Genomic DNA, 13,299 nt, shown 5'->3' on the forward strand with positions numbered 1-13,299 from the left:
TGCCTGGCCATGCAGTTGTGGGTGAACAGGGAGTACAGGAGGGGACTGAGCACGCACCCCTGGGGGGCTCCAGTGTTGGAACAGCGTGGCAGATGTGTTGTACCCTACCCTCACCACCTGGGGGCGGCCCATCAGGAAGTCCAGGATCCAGTTGCAGAGGGAGGTGTTTAGTCCTAGGATCCTTACCCCAACCCTGGCCAACAGCTCCGCACCCCATTCAGCTACTTGCCCAAGCCTCCCCAGCTTCTCCTTCACCCAAATCCAGATAGAATATGTTCTGAAAGACCTGCAAATCCTAGACCTGTACAAATCAGCTGGGCTAGACAATCTAGACCCTCTCTTTCTAAAATTATCCGCTGCCAATGTTGCAACCCCTATTACCAGTCTGGCCCTTCTTTGGACACTGTGTTAACCGCTCTGGGATATGTGGGACGCTAGCGTCCCACCTGGCCAAAAGCCAGTGAAAATGAAGAGCGCCAAATTCAAATAAATTACCATAAAAATCAAACTTCCATGAAATCACACATGCAAGATACCAAATTAAAGCTACACTTGTTGTGAATCCAGCCAACATGTCAGATTTCAAAAAGGCTTTTTGGCGAAAGTAAACTATGCTATTATCTGAGGATAGCACCTCCGTAAACAAAGACAGAAAAACATATTTCAACCCTGCAGGCGCGACACAAAACGCAGAAATAAAGATATAATTCTTGAATGGTCCTAATTCTTAAATGGTCCTTTTGTTCGATTAATTCCATTGATATATATCCAAAATGTCAATTTATTTGGTGCGTTTGATCCAGAAAAACACCGGTTCCGACTTGCGCAATGTGACTTCAAAATATCTCAAAAGTTACCTGTAAACTTTGCCATAACATTTCAAACTACTTTTGTAATACAACTTTAGGTATTTTTTATGTAAATAATCGATACAATTGAAGACGGGATGGTCTGTGTTCAATACAGGAGGAAAACAAACTGTAGCTAGCTTTCAGGTCACGCGCCTCTAACATAGAGTCCTCTTCACTCTAGCCTCGTTCTGAACAGTGTTACTTCTTCATTATAAAAAGGAAAAACCTCAACCAATTTCTAAAGACTGTTGACATCCAGTGGAAGCGATGGGAACTGCAAGAAGGTCCCTTAGAAATCTGGATTCCCAATGAAAACCCATTGAAAAGAGAGTGACCTCAAAACAAAAAATCTGAATGGTTTGTCCTTATTGACTGTACGCTTGTTTATTCCATGTGTAACTCTGTGTTGTTGTTTGTGTCACACTGGTTTGCTTTATCTTGGCCAGGTCACAGTTGTAAATGAGAACTTGTTCTCAACTGGCCTACCTGGTTAAATAAAGGTGAAATCATTATATATTTTTTTTAAATTAGTGATGAGCTTTGAGGGCACTATGGTGTTGAACGCTGAGCTGTAGTCAATGAATAGCATTCTCACATAGGTGTTCCTTTTGTCCATGTGGGAAAGGGCAGTGTGGATTGCAATAGAGATTGCAAAATCTGTGGATCTGTTTGGGTGTTATGCATATTCGAGTGGGTCTACGGTTTCTGGGATACTGGTGTTGTTGTAAGCCCTTACCAGCCTTTCAAAGCACTTCATGGCTACGGACGTGAGTGCTACGGGTCTGTAGTAATTTAGGCAAGTTGCCTTCGTGTTCTTGGGCACAGGGACTAGGGTGGTCTCCTTGAAACATGTTTATATTACAGACTCAATCAGGGACATGTTAAAAATGTCAGTGAAGACACCTGCCAGTTGGTAAGCACATTCCCGGAGCACACGTCCTGGTAATCCGTCTGGCCCCGCAGCCTTGTGTATGTTGACCTGTTTAAAGGTCTTACTCACATTGGCTACGGAGAGCGTGATCACACAGTCGTCCGGAACAGCTGATACTCTCATGCATGCCTTCTAATCAGCTTCACTGTTCATGCCTTGTACATGGGAAAGGTGCTGTGTGGGAAGATTGAGGGAGGCTGTGCTCTGACTCTCGTGGCCTGGCTGGTTCACCTTAGCCTGAGTACCAGTCTGTTCGTGCTATCATTCCACTTTTTACCAGTCCTTTACAAGGAGTGTCAAAAAGGGGAGTGATAGTTCAGACAGACTGGTACCCAGGCTAGGTTCACTTAGCCCTGGAGAAAACCAGGTTCACTCTGAACACTCAGAGATGTTACCAGTGCAGATGCATGCATCAAACGTTTTGTATTCCCTTTTAAGGTTTTGTATGGACGTAATAACCAGCTTCACTAGAGAAAAAGAAAACACCACATATCCTTAGACACACACACACGTTAACCCTGTGAATTAGAACCTTAGTGGGCAGGGATTTACCCAGGGGCCTGGCCAAGCAGGACACACTTCAACTAGGAAGGGAAGGAACACTCAGGACAGAACCGGATCACAAATCCACATTATAACACTCTTAGGCATCCTTCCACAGAGGACATGATATAAAACAATAAACCATCCACAGCATAGTGATGGGGTATAACTGTACCCTAGCTGATGATATGAGAGAAAGATTCAAGAAAATGTGTGTTATGTGCAGTGTGTCCCCTTACGAAAAAAAGAGTGCAGTATAACTGCAGTATGCTGCAACTACTGCATACAAAATAAGTTTTTTAACTGCAGTCATTTTGCAGTGTAATTGCAGTTAGAGTGTAGTATAACTGCAGTTCACTGCAGTTATTCTGCAATTACGGCATTCAAAATACCAGTCGACTGCAGTTACTGCACTGTTACTGCAGTTTCAAAACTGCAATCTTTTTTTGTAAGTGTGTGTGTGTGTGACTACTCTGTGGAGGCATTATGAAATTCAAACAGTAGCTAATTTATTTCTTGCTGAGCCTATTTCTCTCAATATTTACTAGCAGCAGGGGCCTCTTGCTTCTGTGGTTAAATAACACTAGCAACGTGCAACAGACCCATAAGCTACTGATAATGCATGAGGGTAAAGAGATGTGGAGAGTGAACTGTTTTGGTGTATCTGAGGAAGAAAGAGGACACATACATACATCAGTACACACTTTGCAGCTGACTTACATCTCTTTGGCTGACCATGTTGGTGTTTTAGTGAGATTAACATCAGCGGGTGGTTTTCAATGGGTTATGGAAGCTGTATTGGTTTAGTGTAATTCAAATCTGACGTCATGGCGACTTAACTGTGTAAGGTGATATGACACATGGCTGCTACTAGCCCATCACAGCTAACTAGCCGGCGCAACACAGCTAACTAGCCCACCACAGCTGACTAGTGCAACATAACTAACTAGCTAGCACACAACAGATAACTAACTAGCTCAATACAGCTAACTAGCTAGCGCAACAGTTAACTAGCTAGCACACCACAGTTAACTAGCTAGCACACCACAGTTAACTAGCTAGCACACCACAGCTAACTAGCTAGCACACCACAGTTAACTAGCTAGCACACCACAGTTAACTAGCTAGCACACCACAGTTAACTAGCTAGCACACCACAGTTAACTAGCTAGCACACCACAGCTAACTAGCTAGCACACCACAGCTAACTAGCTAGCACACCACAGCCCACTTAGTAGGACTAACACGTATGTGTCTTTCTGTCTCTGTGTTTTCAGTTGACGGCTGCATACACAAAGCGGCAGGCTCCTGTCTGTATGAAGAATGCATCACACTCAACGGCTGTGAAACCGGCAACGCCAAGATCACCTGTGGCTACGACCTACCGGCTAAATGTGAGTACCGTTTAATCCATTATTATCCCTGTTCCAATTTTCCCTGCCATGGGTGCTGTTTTGATGCTACATCCTACACTATGCTGAATTTGTGTCCTTTACAATACCTCAAATGAATATGGCTAATTCTATATGGTGCATCCTGCTCTTTCTATATGATCCCTACACATTGAACATGATCCCCATGAAACATGTCGCTGAACATGTGAAACGTTGGGACATGATGATGCTTCTATGCATTACAGCCAATCGGATCATTATAACAACATGACTGCCAACCTAATTATCACTACACCACCCACCCACTAGCTACAAGATCCCAGTTAACATACCCACCCCATAGGAACAATTGGTTGCAATGATGTCCAGTGTATCCCTTCTGTAAGACATTGTTGCCAGGGATGTCTGCAACATTACATAATGACTACACTGACATTGTGAATCACCCCACTGCCTCACTGCATACTGAATTACATTGGGGACATTTGAGTCATTTTAGGATGAATCCTATCAATCAGCCCATCGAGTTTACAGTTGCTTGCACACTTTATTTATTTATTTTTGGATATAGAACGACAGTTCCATCATCATTTATTAGTAGTGATTGGCCATTACTGATGAATGGGCTCTTATTATTAACAGAGTCATTATCATTATGATGGGTAGGTGCTTGTTCTACGCCTTGTTGGAGGTTCCATCTGTACACAAAGTCTGCATCCCAAATGGCACACTATTCCCCTTTACAGTGCACATTGGCTCTGGTCAAACACTGCACTATATATGGAATAGGGTGCCATCTGCAAACAAAGAAAGACATTAAGAGAAACATTTGGTAGTAACTCGATTGATATTTTATCCTTGATTTATCCAGTTAACGGTTCACATAACTCTCCTCTTGGTGAGTTATGGAGATCGTCATTCCATAGAAGGCTGTCGTTGTTTTAGGCTTTTTCAGGGAAGGAGGTATATAACATACATTTGTCTGCGAGTGTGAGAGAGAGAGAGAGAGAGAGAGAGAGAGAGAGAGAGAGACAGAGAGAGACAGAAAGAGAGAGAGAGAGAGACAGAAAAGGAGCGGGAGAGAGATAGTAATCTGGTAATGGATGAAGAGGTGTGTCTGTGGACACATCTGGATTGGGGGAGTGATAAGGGTGATAGATGACCATGGGTAATTATTTGTAATGCACCTGCCACACTTAAAAAGGTGCCACAAACAAAGCTGGAATAATATGGTCGTGTTAGGGTTAGGGTTTATAGTGTGGAAAACAAGTGTCTTTTGCTTTGGTACAGTTCTGTCAAACTATATTAAACATCCCAGTGGTAGTGTCATTTCCCTGAATAGTTTATGTAAGACAGAGAGATGGATGCCTCCCAAATTGCACCCTATTCTATATATAGTGTACTACTTTTGACCAGAGCCCTATAAGCCCTGGTTGAAAGTAGTGCCCTATAAAGGGAATAAGGTGGCATTTGGGACTGACCCAGAAAAAGGACCCAGAGAGCCTGTGATATTAGAAGAGGGTTGGAAGCAAATGAAAGTTGTGGAGAAATTTGTTTGTGTTTAATGTGTCTTAAAGCTGTCAAACAAGCCAAACAGATAAACCAATGAGTCATGCAGGATGATAGACAGACAGGTGGTTCCATTGATTGCTATGGAAAATACATGTGCACACACGGTCTGTTCCATTTTCTGCTATGGCAACACTGCCTGACACTTCCATAACAATTTAATAACATATGTCAAATGTCATAGTTTAATAACTTACTATGTCACGATATCACAAACAATCCCGGGCTGTGGACACATCTTCTGTAGGGGAGAGTGGTTGAAGTTTTTTACATTCAGCATCACTCCATCAAGGGTAATATAGCATTCTTTCAAACAAAGATATCTAGATATATTTGATTATGTTGTGTATCCCTAGAAATAATCAGAATTCATGTAAACATTACAGTTTTGAATACATAGCTTGTCCAACAAAAGTGGTATCTTGGCACAATTTAGCTTGCGGGAAAGGGGAAGTTAGGCCACCTACACATTTCTGTACTGAATGAAATATTACCACCACCTCTTTCTCTCAAAACCATATCTATCTGTATTTCCCAAACACAATTCAACACAATCACACTTGTTTTTTGTTGTCTTTTAATTATTTTAAGCAGCTTTTAACACAGGCTTAACAGCTAACAAACACTTTGTACTTTTTGAAATACATTTAGCATAGGCCAGGCCCTGTTGTTACCTCATATCCCAGCGATAATGCCGTGCATTATGCCTGGGAAGAAAACACTTTAATTTGATCAACTTGCAATTGGCTCAACCCCTACAGTGCATTCAGAGAGTATTTAGACCTCTTTACTTTTGCCATATTTGTTTCGTTACATTCAAAGATGGATTACATCGTTTTTTCCCCTCATCAATATACATACAATACCCCATAATGACAAAGCAAAAACAGGTTTTTACTAATTGTATCATATGTATATAAAAAGAAAAACTGAAATATCACATTTACCTATGTATTCAGACCCTTTACTCAGTACTTTGTTGAAGCACCTTTGGCAGTGATTACAGCCTTAAGTCTTCTTGGGTATGACGCTACAAGCTTGGCACTAGAGGTTTTTCAAAGCCGATACCGATTATTGGAGGACCAAAAAAGCCGATACCGATTATTGGAGGACCAAAAAAGCCGATACCGATTATTCTGACAATTTTTATTTTATTTGTAATAATGACAATTACAACAATACTGAATGAACACTTATTTAAACTTTATATAATACATCAATAAAATCAATTTAGCCTCAAATAAATAATGAAACATGTTCAATTTGGTTTAAATAATGCAAAAACAAAGTGTTAGAGAAGTAAAAGTGCAATATGTGCCATGTAAAAAAGCTAAAGTTTAAGTTCCTTGCTCAGAACATGACAACATATGAAAGTTGGTGGTTCCTTTTAACATGAGACTTCAATATTCCAAGGTAAGAGGTTTTAGGTTGTAGTTAATATAGTATTTATAGAACTATTTCTCTCTATACCATTTGTATTTCATATACCTTTGACTATTGGATGTTCTTATAGGCACTATAGTATTGCCAGTGTAATAGTATAGCTTCCGTCCCTCTCCTCGCCCCTACCTGGGCTCGACCCAGGAACACTTCGAAAACAGCCACACTCGAAGCAGCGTTACCCATCGCTTCACAAAGCCGCGGCCCTTGCAGCGCAAGGGGAATAACTACTCCAAGCCTCAGAGCGTGTGACGTTTGAAACACTATTAGCGCGCACCCCGCTAACTAGCTAGCCATTTCACATTGGTTACACCAGCCATTAGGCTGATAGGCTTGAAGTCATAAACAGTGCTGTGCTTGCGAAGAGCTGCTGGCAAAACGCACGAAAGTGCTGTTTGAATGAATGCTTACGAGCCTGCTGGTGTCTACCATCGAATCAGTCAGACTGCTCTATCAAATCATAGACTTCATTATAACATAATACACAGAAATACGAGCCTTTGGTCATTAATATGGTCGAATCCAGAAACTATAATTTCGAAAACAAAACGTTTATTATTTCAGTTAAATATGGAACCGTTCGATATTTTATCTAACGGGTGGCAACCCTAAGTCTAAATATTCTTGTTACATTGTACAACCTTCAATGTTATGTCATAATTACGTAAAATTCTGGCAAATTAGTTTGCAATGAGCCAGGCTGCCCAAACTGTTGCATATACCCTGACTCTGCGTGCAATGAACGCAAGAGAAGTGACACAATTTCACCTGGTTAATATTGCCTGCTAACCTGTATTCATTTTAGCTAAATATGCAGGTTTAAAAATACACTGCTCAAAAAAATAAAGGGAACACTTAAACAACACAATGTAACTCCAAGTCAATCACACTTCTGTGACATCAAGCTGTCCACTTAGGAAGCAACACTGATTGACAATAAATGTCACATGCTGTTGTGCAAAATGGAATAGACAACAGGTGGAAATTATAGGCAATTAGCAAGACACCCCCAATAAAGGAGTGGTTCTGCAGGTGGTGACCACAGGCCACTTCTCAGTTCCTATGCTTCCTGGCTGATGTTTTGGTCACTTTTGAATGCTGGCGGTGCTTTCGCTCTAGTGGTAGCATGAGACGGAGTCTACAACCCACACAAGTGGCTCAGGTAGTGCAGCACATCCAGGATGGCACATCAATGCGAGCTGTGGCAAGAAGGTTTGCTGTGTCTGTCAACGTAGTGTCCAGAGCATGGAGGCGCTACCAGGAGACAGGCCAGTACATCAGGAGACGTGGAGGAGGCCGTAGGAGGGCAACAACTCAGCAGCAGGACCGCTACCTCCGCTTTTGTGCAAGGAGGAGCAGGAGGAGCACTGCCGGAGCCCTGAAAAATGACCTCCAGCAGGCCCCAAATGTGCATGTGTCTGCTCAAACGGTCAGAAACAGACTCCATGAGGGTGGTATGAGGGCCTGACGTCCACAGGTGGGGGTTGTGCTTACAGCCCAACACTGTGCAGGACGTTTGGCATTTGCCAGAGAACACCAAGATTGACAAATTCGCCACGTGCGCCCTGTGCTCTTCACAGATGAAAGCAGGTTCACACTGAGCACATGTGACAGACGTGACAGAGTCTGGAGACGCCGTGGAGAACGTCCTGCTGCTTGCAACATCCTCCAGCATGACCGGTTTGGCGGTGGGTCAGTCATGGTCTGGGGTGGCATTTCTTTGGGGGGCCGCACAGCCCTCCATGTGCTCGCCAGAGGTAGCCTGACTGCCATTAGGTACCAAGATGAGATCCTCAGACCCCTTGTGAGACCATATGATGGTGCGGTTGGCCCTGGGCTCCTCCTAATGCAAGACAATGCTAGACCTCATGTGGCTGGAGTGTGTCAGCAGTTCCTGCAAGAGGAAGGCATTGATGCTATGGACTGGCCCGCCCGTTCCCCAGACCTGAATCCAATTGAGGACATCATGTCTCGCTCCATCCACCAATGCCACGTTGCACCACAGACTGTCCAGGAGTTGGCGGATGCTTTAGTCCAGGTCTGGGAGGAGATCCCTCAGGAGACCATCCGCCACCTCATCAGGAGTATGCCCAGGCGAGGTAGGGAGGTCATACAGGCACATGGAGGCCACACACACTACTGAGCCTCATTTGACTTTTTTTAAGGACATTACATCAAAGTTGGATCAGCCTGTAGTGTAGTTTTCCACTTTAATTTTGAGTGTGACTCCAAATACAGACCTCCATTGGTTGATAAATTTGATTTCCATTGATCATTTTTGTGTGATTTTGTTGTCAGCACACTCAACTATGTAAAGAAAAAAGTATTTAATAAGAATATTTCATTCATTCAGGATGTGTTATTTTAGTGTTTAGTGTTTAGTGTTTTGAGCAGAGTATATACTTCTATTTATTGATTTTAAGAAAGGCATTGGTGTTTTTGGTTAGGTACAGTCGTCCAACGATTGTGCTTTTTTCGCAAATGCGCTTTTGTTAAGTCATCCCCCAGCGTTGCATTGATTATATGCAACGCAGGACACACTAGATAAACTAGTAATATCATCAACCATGTGCAATTCTGACTAGTGATTGATTGATAGTTTTTTTATAAGATAAGTTTAATGCTAGCTAGCAACTTACCTTGGCTTCTACTGCAATCGTGTAACAGGCAGTCTCCTTGTGGAGTGCAACGAGAGGCAGGTGTTTATAGCTTTGGCCTAGTTAACTGTAAGGTTGCAAGATTGGCTCCCCGAGCTGACAAGGTGAAAATCTGCCGTTCTGCCCCTGAACGAGGCAGTTAACCCACTGTTCCTAGGCCGTCATTGAAAATAATAATATGTTCTTAACTGACTTGCCGAGTTAAATAAAGGTATAAAAAAATAATTAAAAAATCTGCAAAATTACCTATTTCCGATTGTTATGAAATCGGCCCTAATTAATCGGCCATTCCGATTAATCAGTCGACCTGTACTTGGCACACCTGTATTTGGGGAGTTTCTCCCATTCTTTTCTACAGATCCTCTCAAGCTCTGTCAGGTTGGATGGGGAGCATTGCTGCACAGCTATATTCAGGTCTCTCCAGAGATCTTAGATTGGGTTCACGTCCCGGCTCTGGCTGGGCAACACAATATTTATATTATTATTTATATTATATATTCAGAGATTTGTCCTGAAGCCACTCCTGCATTGTCTTGGCTGTGTGCCTAGGGTTGTTGTTCTGTTGGAAGGTGAACCTTCGCCCCAGTGTGAGGTCCTGAGCACTCTGGAGCAGGTTTTCATCAAGGATCTCTCTGTATCTTGCTCCGTTCATCTTTCTCTCAATCCTGACTAGTCTCCCAGTCCCTGCCGCTGAAAACCATCCCCACAGCATGATGCTGCCACCACCATGCTTCACAGTAGGCATGGTGCCAGGTTTCCTCCAGATGTGACGCATGTCATTCAGGCCAAAACTTCAATCTTGGTTTCATCAGACCAGAGAATCTTGTTTCTCATGGACAGAGAGGCTTTAGGTGCCTTTTGGCAAACTTCAAGCGGGCTGTCGTGTGCCTTTTACTGAGGAGTGGCTTCCGTGTGGCCACTCTACCATAATGTCCTGATTGGTGGAGTGCTGCAGAGATTGTTGTCCTTCTGGAAGGTTATCCCATCTCCCAGAGGATCTCTGGAGCTCTGTCAGAGTGACCATCGGGTTCTTGGTCACCTCCCTGACCAAGACCCTTCTCCCCCGATTACTCGTGGTGGTTCCAAACTTATTTAATTTAAGAATGATGGAGGCCACTGTGTTCTTGGGGACCTTTAGTGCTGCAGAAATGTTTTGTTTCCCTTCCCTCGATCTGTGTTTCGACACAATCCTGTCTCGGATCTCTACGGACAATTCCATTTTTGCTCTGACATGCACTTTCAATTGTGGGACCTTATATCTATAGGTGTGTGCCTTTCCAAATCATGTCCAATCTATTTAATTTACCACAGGTGGACTCCAAACAACTTGTGGAAACATCTCAAAGATGATCAATGGAAACAGGATGCACCTGAGCTCTATTTCGAGTCTCATCGCAAATTGTCTGAATACTTATGTAAATAAGGTATTTCTGTTTTTTATTTTTAATACATTTGCAAAAATGTATAAAAACAACTGTTTTTGCTTTGTCATTATGGGGTATTGTGTGTAGATTGCTGAGATTGTTTTATTTAATCAATTTTAGAATAAGGCTGTAATGTAACAAAATGTGGAAAAAGTCAAGGGGTCTGAATACTTTGCGAATGAACTTTATATTTGTTAGTACAGTGTCCAGTAGAGGTTGGTGTTTTGAAGCAGCTTGGAATCGAGAAAACACCGGAACCACGGCGAAATCAGTGGAATCTCGGATATTGCAACACGCGGTTTGAAAAAGCATGTGATCAAACGAAGCTTTGGACATCATTGATGACGTACTTCTGATAAAGTGATCCACGCATCGGCACACTGCTTCGAAGTTAGCTGCTTAGTGATTTTGACACATGCCTCGGAGCTCCGGTATCAAACGTAACATCACTAGATATTTCTGTTTAAAGGGAGGAGAGTGTCAAGTGCCTCAGTGTGTGAGCATTTCTTGGAAAAACGCAACTAAATAAGTAAACATGTTTATCACGGACACACTACGGCTCTGTGGGCAGCAACACAACAACATGCTTTAGCTTGTTATGTTCTCTGTAAAATACCTATAATTGTGTGGTTTCCCTCTTCTGACCCTATGACTAAAAAAGACCAGCTGTATTCTAATCTTCAATCTATATCTAAAATGCCTGTAGCTATATGACCTTCCTCTCCAAACTCTTCACAGAAAAACCTGCGTTTTGTGCCCTTTGTTTTGACTCTTTCTTCCCCATCATCAAGGCCCTAACATGGCCCTAACACGGCCCTAACACGGTCCTAACACGGCCCTAACACAGTCCTAACACGGCCCTAACACGGCCCTAACACGGTCCTAACACGGCCCTAACACGGCCCTAACACGGTCCTAACACGGTCCTAACACGGCCCTAACACGGTCCTAACACGGTCCTAACATGGCCCTAACACAGTCCTAACACAGTCCTAACACGGCCCTAACACGGTCCTAACACGGCCCTAACACGGCCCTAACACGGTCCTAACACGGTCCTAACATGGCCCTAACACGGTCCTAACACAGCCCTAACACAGTCCTAACACGGCCCTAACACGGTCCTAACACGGCCCTAACACGGCCCTATCACGGTCCTAACACGGCCCTAACACAGTCCTAACACGGTCCTAACACGGTCCTAACATGGCCCTAACACGGTCCTAACACAGTCCTAACACGGCCCTAACACGGTCCTAACACAGTCCTAACACGGCCCTAACACGGTCCTAACACGGCCCTAACACGGCCCTAACACGGTCCTAACACGGCCCTAACATGGTCCTAACACGGCCCTAACATGGTCCTAACACGGTCCTAACACGGCCCTAACACAGTCCTAACACGGTCCTAACACGGCCCTAACATGTTAAGCCTTGCTCATGGGCAGAATGACAGATTTTTACCTTGTCCGCTTGGGGATTTGATCCAGCAACCTTCCCAGACAGGTGTGTGCCTTTCCAAATCATGTCCAATCAATTGAATTTACCACAGGTGGACTCCAATCAAGTCGTTGAAACATCTCAAGGATGATCAATGGAAACAGGATGCACCTGAGCTCAATTTTGAGTCTCGTAGCAAAGGGTCTGAATATTTATGTAAGTAAGGTTTTAAAAAATATATATATATTTTTTTTAATGTGCAAACATTTATAAAAACTTGTTTTCACTTTGTCATTATGGGGTATTGTGTGTAGATCGATGAGGAATCGTTTTTATTTAATCCATTTTATTGAATAAGGCTGTAACGTAACAAAATGTGGAAATGGTCAATATGAATATGAGTTTGGAATGCATCAGAAAAAAGAGAACAGCAAATTGATTGAAATAAGTCTTGTCATTTAGTTTTCTCTTCAATACAACACTTCTCTGCTGCTAAACACACCCCAAAAAATTATATTTATTTTGTTCCTCTTGTTCTCATCGCTGTCGTCCTTACTATTTTCATTGTTGACTGCTCTTTGAAATTGACAGCTTGTTTGACTTCACTCTATCTTCCTTCTTTCTGTCTGTGAATGCTAGGCTTTATCTAAATAACTATTATCTATGGTTCCTTCCCAAATGGCACATTATTCCCTATATAATGCACTACTTTTCACCAGAACCATGTTCCCTGTTTGAAAGTAGTGCACTATGTAAGAAATAGGGTTCAATTTGGAACTTAGCCTCTATCTGAAGTATCTATCAGAGGTCTTTCAGACGTTCATATTATTTTCTTTTTTGTAATGAATTGTCCTTGTGTGACTTCATTTTGTTGTCCTCTGCCTACGCAGCCATTGTGAGCCTGTCTCTATTGAGTGTTCTGTGCTCATTTGATCAATTCATAAGAACCTCACAAAACATTCTCGTTCCCCTCACAAAATGAACAAAACAGTTACAATGCCCGAAGACAAACAGTGGTACAAAGGTTTGTATTAAGTTGTTTTGATTG

General features: G+C 42.8%; 1 protein-coding gene across 1 annotated transcript in view; it reads left to right on the forward strand.

Annotated features, from left to right (window-relative positions):
• Positions 1-13,299, forward strand: part of macrod2 (mono-ADP ribosylhydrolase 2) — a 1,232,546-nt gene that overhangs the window by 519,640 nt on the left and 699,607 nt on the right. Inside the window, exon 5 of the mRNA XM_029640037.2 lies at positions 3,603-3,719. Coding sequence (XP_029495897.1) covers positions 3,603-3,719 — 117 coding nt within the window. The remainder of the gene's footprint in view (positions 1-3,602; positions 3,720-13,299) is intronic.

Source organism: Oncorhynchus nerka, linkage group LG28, assembly GCF_034236695.1.
Source record: "Oncorhynchus nerka isolate Pitt River linkage group LG28, Oner_Uvic_2.0, whole genome shotgun sequence".
Classification (NCBI taxonomy): domain Eukaryota; kingdom Metazoa; phylum Chordata; class Actinopteri; order Salmoniformes; family Salmonidae; genus Oncorhynchus; species Oncorhynchus nerka.